Here is a 10641-nt window from a genome sequence, read left to right as displayed (position 1 = left end):
TAGAAATAAACCTATATATAATATTATATAGATTCCTCCGCCGTGTCGAAAACATACTCCCTCGTTGAGGAGTCATTTGGTCACTTGAACCCACTTAATTTGATTGTATCATAACATATAGTTTTATTTCATATTATTCCCATTTATATATCATAGTTTGTCCTTGAGGCATCAGCATGCAACTCGTTTTTGTGGTCGCGAGGTTGTCACCCGTCACCCCTTAAAACTTTATAATAAAATAAAATCCGAATACTTTATATAGCAACCTCAACCTCATCACATCCCATTTTATTTTTATACTTTATTTATTTTATAAATTTTCTCTTATCATCTCTTTTCACTCACAAATTATATTTTTCCCTCAAAACATGCCAAGTGGCTCACCGTTACCAAACAACACCAACGCTAATTACTCCTTTGAGGAGTTCCTCCGCGGTTGGTGCCACCGCTTGGACCGCCTCTCCGCCGAGATCACAGCCGCTGTCGATACGAAGGATGGCGAAGCGAGCCAGATTGAGGACATGGATGCTAGGCTACTAATAGCGCGAGCTCTCCGTCATTTTGAGGAGTACTATGAGCACAAGTCTCGTGCTGCTCATCTCAATGGATTTGCTCTTTTCTCCCCTAACTTTTGTTCGTCCTTTGAATGTGCTTTTCTTTGGGTTGCCGGGTTTCAGCCTCGGGTTCTTTTGCACCTCGTCTCCAACTCCGTTCAGGATTTGTCAGCTCAGCAGACTCAAGCGCTTGACAGGTACATACATACTCTCTCCGTTCTTTTTTATCTAATGAATCTGGTGATGTGTTCTGTACACTTATATGTATCTATGGTTGACACGTGTATTGCATGTGCAATTAAATGCATACAGGCACGTGTCTTGAGACTGTGCTGATTTATCATAGGCCGTGCTGGCTGGTGCAAACTATACCTTCTCTAGGTAGAAAGAAAATGTGAAAAAGGGCTATTGAGCAAGAGTGCGAGTGGGATGTTCTCCACACGTGTGCCTAGATTTTATTTTTCTTTCCTTTTGTTGATTTGTTTAATTATTAGGACTAAAGTAGTCAAGATGTAGACTTTTCTAGGCTAAAAAGATATATACACAAAGGCTTGAAATATAGATATTTGGACTAATAATTAGTTAAGGTATGGATTGGTTAAGATATTAAAATAAAAAATTAAAATCCGAGATTAAATTTTGTTTATATTATTATTGCTCTTTTACAAATATAATGTATATGTATATTCCAAAATGGAAACTTTTATACCAAGAAAAATGTACAATTTTTTTTTTTTAATAATTTAGAATAGGTGAGTGTATGGAGAGTAAATTTTAGAGTAAATGGGATGTGACCCAATAAATGGAATATTTGGATGTTAAATATTGATTAAAAGGGTAGTGGGTAGTTGCATCATTTGCATGTAAACATATAGGCCTTGTTTGGGAGAAAGCTGAAAGCTGAAAGCTGGAGCTAATTGAGTTAGCTGATTTTGACTAGCTGATTTTATTAACTGATTTGACTAACTTATTGTATTAACTGATTTTATAAAAGTGTTTGGTAAATAGCTGATAGCTTAAAAGTGATTGAGCATGTGAAATGACCAATAAGCTAATTGTGGGGTAGGTAGTTTAGATAGGATTTTAAATTAAATGAGGTTATAAGTGTCATTTCACAATAATTAATGAATAAGCTAATTGAAAAAGCTCCTAAAATGAGCTTTTTCAAAAAGAGCTTATTTAGTGGAATAAGCTCTTTCAATAAGCTTACTACCAAACACTTGTATTAGCTTGTTTGACTAGTTAATCAGCTAAACTTAGTCAAATAAGCTAATATACCCCCAATAAGCTTTCTCCCAAACATGGCCATAGGCAGTGAGGGTAAAGTGATAGTGTAACACTGAGAACTTGTTTTGAAATTATTTGCAATGTGACAATATGTGCTATAGTGCTCTGCCAAACCATACTTCTGATCTTTCTTTCTTTATTTTTTTAGCTACAAACATTTTACGGTAAACTTTTACAAATTTTGACTTTGAATTGATCGATTGCCGGCTCATTTTTACATCTAAAAAACTATATAAGTGCTATTTGATTATGTGTTAAAGGTCTAATACTTAATATATTATCCCTAACAAAAAATTTATAGTTAGAGTGATGCAAGGACTTGTTAGTATCTTTTCATCATATTTATCGACATAGTAAGAAAATGCCGTTTGAAGAATCAATGTAAATGGAAACATGTGTCAACTTTACAGAGCGAGAAACATGTTATTTATTTTATTTGACGAGAAGGTTAGGCCAAGATTGTATTTTATATGCTGCAAGATACAACCTTTCTTAACTCATTCCACTATAATAAAACATGCATGTAGCTCAATGAAAAAAATCTTAATTTTAATTTCTCATCCGCTTTCATTATATGTGTTAGAACTCATAAATGAATACCCATTTTTCCTCTCAAATTAATTTACTCATTCTTCACTTATAATCTCTTACACTAGTAACGTCCACCAAACTTGCAAATTATCATTTCTTTCCAATCTCAACATTCGTTGAAGATAGTCATAATTGGAATAATGTAGTCCAATTTAATAATCAAATTCACTGCTTAATCTTTCACTTTCCTCTAGTGTTGGTTCTTTAACTTGCATGCATGACCATTGCCTTCTAACAACTTCATTGAATCACAACATCGAAGTATCAAACATAATTGTTTTCGAAATTTAAAATGTGGAAATGAGCAACCTTTTCACTTATAAAATTGCACATGAAAATTTGGAAGTTATGTTTCTATTGGATGAATTAATTTGTTGTTACAATCAAATCACAAGTCTAGTGTGAATATGTAATTATTGTGCATTGTTTTAATACTATCCAATTTTATTTTATTGTTATTTTTTTTTTTTGGGTATTGTTTTATTTTATTGGTTATTTGCTGAAATTTTTGACCAAATGAGCTAATTTATAAAGATAGGTTTATTTTAAAATTTCTAAGATTTTCAATTTCTTTTACCTCTGATTTTTGCATATTTGTGCAAATGAGAAAAAATTAAAGGACCCAATTTTAAAATCCCAATGTTTTCTCTTTCCTTTTGCACTCTAATTATCCCAAAGTAAATTTGTCAATGTTTATAAAATCATTTTCCTTTTTTTAGAATGGAATAGGGAGGAGTGATTTAATTAAATAAGGAGTAATAGTGATTCGACACTTAAAAAAACCTTAAGAGATCTAATTTCTCAGTACAAGTATTTAACACCTCTAAACTAATGACATCGCTTTTGATATGTTCTTGAATAATTTTAGATGTCTTTGCATCGTTCTTGGGGGAGCTCCATTGTTGTACAGTCGCGAAAGTGATAAAATTTGATTAGTTATCAAGATCAACAAATTTGCAAGACAAATCTTCTAAATCTGCGCCCCTAAACTAATTGACCCATAATTCTACAACTTTGTAAGATGAATCTTTCAAACTTATACCCCTGCACACACGAAAAACAAATAAACGAACAATACTAACAATCCCACCATTAGAGAACCGACTAAACCCTACACAGAGGGACTGACTATAATCACCATATTGTTGGTGATTTTTATTGGCTAAAAGTATCAAATTAATGAAGAATTTGGGGCTTACTATCGATAAAAATCGATGACAGCCCCTAAGTTTTACTATGCTAGCTAGGTTTGAAACAGCCCCGGCCTTGGCATAGGCGAGAGTTACGACAGCTTAAGGCCAGGGTTGGTAGGGGCCCATAAATCTCAAATTTTATTGTTCTATATCTAAAAAATAAGCATTAATATTTCATAAAACTTAATGTAGCCCAGCGGATTAAAGCGGGCAAAGTAGTGCTGCGCTACTTCCCTCATAGAAGGTGCTACGCTACTTAATGTATTCTTAAGGGTATGTGTTGGAATCTTTTTAATGAATAAATTATTATTTTTCAATTGTTATAATTCATACGTATTGATAATTAAAGATATTATAGTCAAAGATTTGTATTAGTATATGTGCCCAAAAGAAATACTAATTCTGATTTGTATTATACTATACATGTTTGGTGTATTATTTGTGAGACATAAAAAATTCAAAAATTGCATATTATATGAACCAGATCAGAGATAGTAGAACACTTATTAAAAAGAATGGAGAAACTATTATACTAAACTGCCAATTATTTTATCATGAAAGGGCCTAACATCTTACTTTGCCTAAGGCCCATAAAATGTCAAGAACCGCCTGGGTTTGAAGAGAGAAAATAGGTTTTTTTTAGATAAAATCATTTTCCTTGATTTAATAAATTGAGCAAACATGTGAAAATTAGATTTGATCTGAAGGACCAAATATATTTTATTACTCTTGTTAAAGTAGAAATCACAATTCGAAACTAAGAGCTTGTTTGGCATCATTTTTTGTTTTCAGTTTCCTGTTTTTTTGAAAACTAAAAACCAAAAACAGGAAACAAGAAAAAGGTGTTTTCACTTTTTTGTTGTCAGTTTTCAAAATTATCATGATTTTAATAAGTCTAAATATTTTTTAATCCATTATGTAACATATGCAATATACTTTTAAAAACCAAAAAACCAAAAAATAGAAAAACACAATGATGCCAAACGGACCCTAAGATATGTGATACTTCGTGTTTTCTTTTGCAAAAGATAAAAATCAAAATATTGTGAACGCCATCATAAATAAATAAATAAACAAATAAATAAATAAATATCTAAGAAAGGATTGGGTCATGTATAAAACGTATTGCAAATTCTATGTAATGACCCGGACATATTGTCTTAGCCAAAATACTAGTTCAAGACTAAAAATGTGTATGTGTTTGTTGTGAATTTGGTATCCAAATGGATTGTAAATTTCTTTCTATTGTAGTAGATCAAATAATTGAAATTGTTTTTGGAGAGAAAATTGAGAGTGATTTTTTTTTTCTTCACATGTGTAACATTTCATATAATTAATCCTCCCACATCGAATGAATGGTATAATTGATTTAAGTTCCGTTTGAAATTGTTTTTTATTTTTAAGTTTGGAGAGTTGAGTTTTTGTTTTGTGAGAGAGTGGTGTATTTTCTCTATTTTTTAACACTTACAACACACCCTTTTTCATGATATCTAAGTAAAATAGGTCTTCAAAAAAAAAGTAAAATAGGTCTCACGTTATTTAACACATTTAAAACGAAGTTTAGAGATTGTTATGAATATACTTAAGTAAGCCATAAGTTTTAACTAAGGGCAATAGTACCAAATTTATAAAAAAAACAAAAATTAATAGTACCACATTTATAAAAAAAAACAAAAATTACTTTCCAATTATACTTTCTTGCAAATATTATGACATTTTCATGTTATAAAAGCATTACAAGTATTTAAAAAAAAAGGGAGGAAGTCTTGAGTTATTACTAAAATGTCAAAATTACAAAAATAAAAATTACAAAAATGTCTACCTTGCAAGGTACAACGACAATGCACAAGTTAAGAAGGTTTTACCAATGCTTTTGGCAGACTGAAAAAAAAAAAAAAAAAAAAAAAAAAAAACCTTTAAAGTTAAAGCTAAAAGCTGTTTTTCTACTATTTCCTCTCTTTGTACTTCGTATTAATTAATCTAATTATTAGTTAACATAAAATTTCGATTATTAATATTTTTCCTAATCATATTTTTTTTAGTAACATTTCTTCCGATTTTTTTTGTTTTACCATTTTAAATCTTGATACTATTCATTATTAAGAAAATCTTCTACGAATAAATCACTCTTAGAGCATGTTTGATAAGGGAGTTTTTTTTTGGTTGAAAACGGATTCAATTAAACTAGTATCGCTATCAAGTGTTTGGTTAGAACATTTAGATGACAATTACCATTATTTAGGGTTATTAGTTGATTTATTTATGGAGTACTATTCTAGAACCTAAGGTAAGAATTATGAGTAGTCGACTAATGTCTTATTTGATAAAATACCTACCTCGCTAAAACCTAAGGTAAGAAAAAAAACCAAAATACTTCCTCCGTTTTGAATTAGATAACATGTTTTGACTTTTGACACTAATCATTAACTTTGCTTTGGCTAACATGTATGATTTATAGGTATTAAAAGGAAGGAAGGAAGGGAAAAAATAAAACGTAATTATGTGAAATCTTGTTAGATTCATTTTAATGAGTACTTAATTAAAATTCAATTTTCAATTTTAAATATTTTTTACAATAATATAATTAAAGAAATATGACAAGCGTGATAAAGAAACATGTCATCTAATTTAGAACGGAGGAAGTAGCAAAATGAGGGCTGGGTCCTAATCCCTTATATTGTGACCTAAAAAGGATCCAGGCTTTAGATCGTTGCGCAGGCTCACAGGTTTGTCCACTTCTAGCCAAACATCTGGGATTGTGCACTTCATTAATCTCCCATTCATTCTTCATTGTGAGGCCCTAAATTTGAGGCTTCTATTTAATAAAATTAAACCATTCAATCAAAAGTTATATGAACCTATAAGATGGAAATTCACAATTTGTTTACGTGGAACTTTCTAGAGCAACCAAATAATTTTATTAGGGACAAAATTGCAAATTCGAGGAAAATATAAATTATGTATTTTGTATAGAAATGTGAGCATATTTGTTTTGCTTTCTAAGCAAACTATACATATTCTATCAACTTAGGAACACTTTGAGAGTGAGAATCTCTTTTCCTTCTCCTTCCTTTTTAAATTGTCTAATTCACAAATACCACACCAAAAATAATCGTGATTTTGAGGTTTAATTGAATTTCTTCTCTTTACCTACATTTGGGTAATACTTAAGGTATATTATAGATGTTACTACTACCATGGTTTTTATTTATTTATTTCACTTACCTAACAACTTGTGCTAAAAGCCTAAAAGCATTAGCAATTAAAGTTGAGTTAGGACGAAATAGGTTTAATTTCAAAAAAATTAAGTGGTTTTTAATTTTAATGTGTATATATAGCAAAAATAACATTTATTTTTTCATCAAAAACATGTGGAAGAACACATGGGTGGCCTTGGTGAGATTAGGGATAAAACTTGCACGCGAAGTCGTCGTATCCTTGAAGAGTTGTAGGCTAGGACTCTTCGTCTATCTTTCATCTTTGGTGTTTTACACTGGTGCAGTCATGCTAGATGTTCTATACCATGGTACTATGATTCTCTCTAGCTTGGCTTTTCGGGCGTAACACGGCCTATACATCAAATATATGGCCAAAGTTTCATGAGCATCTTCTAGCTAGCGGTTTTCATAGTTCATATTTCTGCCTCTTCCAGTGGTCTCACAGTTATTTGGCACTAGTCCGGGGCTCCCTCAGTAGCCCTTTGCTCTGTTTTGCTCTTGGATTTTTGGTCTATTGTAAATAACCAGTAGTATTTCTAGTATCTTTATACTTGTATTAGTTAGGTTTTACATGTGCTTTGTTTGATTTTCGTTCAAAGGTTTTACTTTGTAGAGGGTTTTAGGTTATTGGGTCGTAGTAACAGGATTAGAACTAGGTTATTTAAGAGTTCTCGATTCTAGTACATGTATGTCCTATCTAAAGCACATTTAACCCGAACGATAAATCTAATAGAAAAAAAGAAAATAGAATACGCTGTTTTAAGAGCTGCGTATAAAAAGCTAAAGTATTAATTATTAAGAATAATTAAGCACAATATAAATGCACCAATTTACGCATGTTTGTAAAAATTTATAAACTTATCGAGTACCAATTTAGGAAATACGTGATGCTTAAATGCATTTTAAAAGGGTAAAGAGCTACATATGAAGTATAATAGGCAATAAACAAGTCTATTTTGAATTGAAAGATAAATTAAGTGTTGCAACATACAAGCTTAATATGGGATTATGTGCACAATACATCCACAAAACAATAAGCAATAATAATAACTCCAATCATACGTAATTCACTAATTTGTCATTCTTCTTGATCTTATTTGAAAAGATTCCTCGTATATACTTGTATGTGTATAACTTGCAATTTAGCGAGATATGGCCTTGTTTGGTAAAGAAATTTTTGGAAACCTTTTCGCTTATTGAGCACTATTAAAGGTTTGACCATTTTAAAAAGTTAATTTGAGCTTATTAAAAGAGTTAATTGAGCCCAAAAGGCTCTTTTAGAAAAAGCTCATTATATGAGCCTTATGCAATTAGCTTGAATAATTAGCTTTTGTGTATTAAATACACTGAAACAACTAATAATAAACATCTATTTACCAAAAACTTTTACATAATCAGCTATTTACAATTAGATAGTAAAATAAGCTAATATAATCAGCTAGTCAAACCAGTTAATACAATCAGCTAACAGCTAATTATCAAACGGGGTCTCTTATCCTTTCAAGACCCTATCTATCACTTGGATTGGACTTTTAATCAAGGCTTAGCTAATGGCCCCTCGGTATAATCAATATTGTTGAACATTCCTACTCTTAAGTTCTTTCTTAGATCCATGTCTTGTTTCATTTTGCATAATCATGAGGGCTTGTCGGCCTAACCTCCAACCTCATTTCGGTCAAAATCTAGATCCATAAATCTGATATTGCATAAAGCTTTAAAAAAAAAAAAAAAAAAAAAAAGAGTATCGCATAAAGCTTTAATAAGCTTATATAGGCTAATTTTATAAAGAGCCTAGTAGCATTTTAATTTAGAAAATATAATATATTGATTAATAGTCCTGCGACATATCTAACCGAACTTTGAACGCCATGAACACATAACAAGTTTAATTAAATAAAGGTTTATTTCATCAATTCTATAATATTTGAATAGTTCTTGCAATGTAGTATGGTTCTTGTAAATAAGTCTAGAAAATGTGCCTTTCTAGTGAGGTCTCACAATTGGTGATTTTGTGATTTCATGAAAATATTTTTCGATTGCTTCATATTAGGTGTATTAAAAATCAAAATCAGTCTTTTGCAATTTCACTTAAATCTTGATCAACAAACCAATAATACACCATAGGGGAATGAACAATAATTATTCAACAATTAGAAATCCATCTTGCCTATTAGAATATACTGCCTTTATTATATATTAATTTTATCATTTAGAATTTATGCACGTGTAAGGAAAATTTTAGTATCTTAATTATTGAACTAGATTTTAACTATTATTTTGACAAATATACAATCATTAATGTTTAAAGCAAATTGTTAGCATCAATATGAAATGAAGATAACTAGTAGAATCTTATCATCCTAAACAAAATTGGGAGGGGGGATGTTATGTTGTAGTCTTGTAGATCAACCAACTTTAAGAGATTATATACTCATGAATCCATTAGCTTATATTTTGAATAATTTAAATCTAATTCTCCCATGTATAAATGTAAAAATGTAGGTCTTGTTCTTTGATTTTCATTGAATGTATTTTCATTCATATGATAGTAACTAGGACAAAATATGAGTGGTGCCAAAATGAGTCAACGGTGTTTGAACTAAAATTGAACAAAATAATAATTTGTCATCAATGCCAAAGTAATTGAAGTTCTATGTTATTCAATTCGATGCTCAAACTTTTTGAATAAATCTTGATATCTTAATAAAATTCCTAAATAGGCTGAAAAGAGATACAAGAATAAATGAAAAGGCAGTGGAAGATGAGCTAGCAAGGATACAAGAGACAGCAGCAGCACCACCACTAATTGATGCCATGCGGGAGGCTGCATGGCTATCAGAAGGGCAGTCCTTAACAACAACAAATGAGCAAATACAACAGTTGAATGCATCGCTTGAAGCTGTCATAGCTAATGCCGACTCCTTGAGGGTGACAACAGGAGCTAAAGCAGCCGAGATTTTGAGGCCAACTCAATGTTTGAGGTTCTTGGTAGCTGCTATGAGACTAATGCAAAGAATGAGGAGTACAGGAATGGAAAGAGATAATCTTGGAGGAGACTTGGATAGAAGTAACATAAATATATATATAGGTTGATGCTTCATTTTCGATTATTTTAAAAAGAAAATAATGCAGCTAATATTGAAATAGATTTTAAAAAATTATAAAATATATATAATTATAGTTTTGCACGAAGTATGTTACTATGATTGTGACTAGCATAGATAAGTCGGATGATAAAAGAAAACCCCAAAAAACAGAAGAAAAGAAAAAAGAACAAACCTCTTGTGATATTCCAGAGGGGTTTGTCTTGGTATAGTAGTACTCCTATATGTCCTATAGTAGGTTGATTGTTGTTTTTAACCTTTGAAAAGAAAAAAAAAAGGTTGTCTCATATTTTATGGTTGTTTTTGAAAAATTGAAATTTCTTTATGTTAGAGAGATGTATTAGATTATAAGGGGTATGAAATTAAGTACAATGTGGGTATGATGTAATGTTTGTGGTCTATTACTTTGTACAAAATTAATGTACAATTTTTTTTTTTCTCAAAGGAGGGTATCCTAAGATGTATTTTCATCATGCCTACGTATGTGTATACATGACAAAACTTAATTTAAATTAACGGGGTCAAGAGAAATAATAATTATGAAATTGAATTATTTAATATTGAAAAGAACAACATACAAATTGAGAATGATATATCAATTTAAGTTACATATACATGTATCAAATATATACACAGGTGCACTTTATGTGCAATTATGAAAGTGTATATACAAGTTTTTAAATGATTTAGAATA

At 30.6% G+C, this 10641-nt stretch overlaps 1 protein-coding gene across 1 annotated transcript; it reads left to right on the top strand.

The window, feature by feature from the left end:
• Nucleotides 1-340: 340 nt before the first annotated feature.
• Nucleotides 341-9970, top strand: LOC145568987 (protein RESPONSE TO ABA AND SALT 1-like). Its single transcript, XM_081628363.1, has 2 exons — nucleotides 341-751; nucleotides 9564-9970. Exons 1-2 carry the CDS (start codon nucleotides 369-371, stop codon nucleotides 9934-9936), a joined length of 756 nt encoding a protein of 251 aa, XP_081484489.1. The 5' UTR covers nucleotides 341-368; the 3' UTR covers nucleotides 9937-9970.
• Nucleotides 9971-10641: the final 671 nt, after the last annotated feature.

The sequence above is a fragment of the Chenopodium album genome, chromosome 11 (assembly GCF_948465745.1).
Source record: "Chenopodium album chromosome 11, dcCheAlbu1.1, whole genome shotgun sequence".
Lineage (NCBI taxonomy): Eukaryota > Viridiplantae > Streptophyta > Magnoliopsida > Caryophyllales > Amaranthaceae > Chenopodium > Chenopodium album.
The sequence above is the reverse complement of the archived record's forward strand: the minus strand, read 5'-3'. Positions and strand labels throughout refer to the sequence as shown.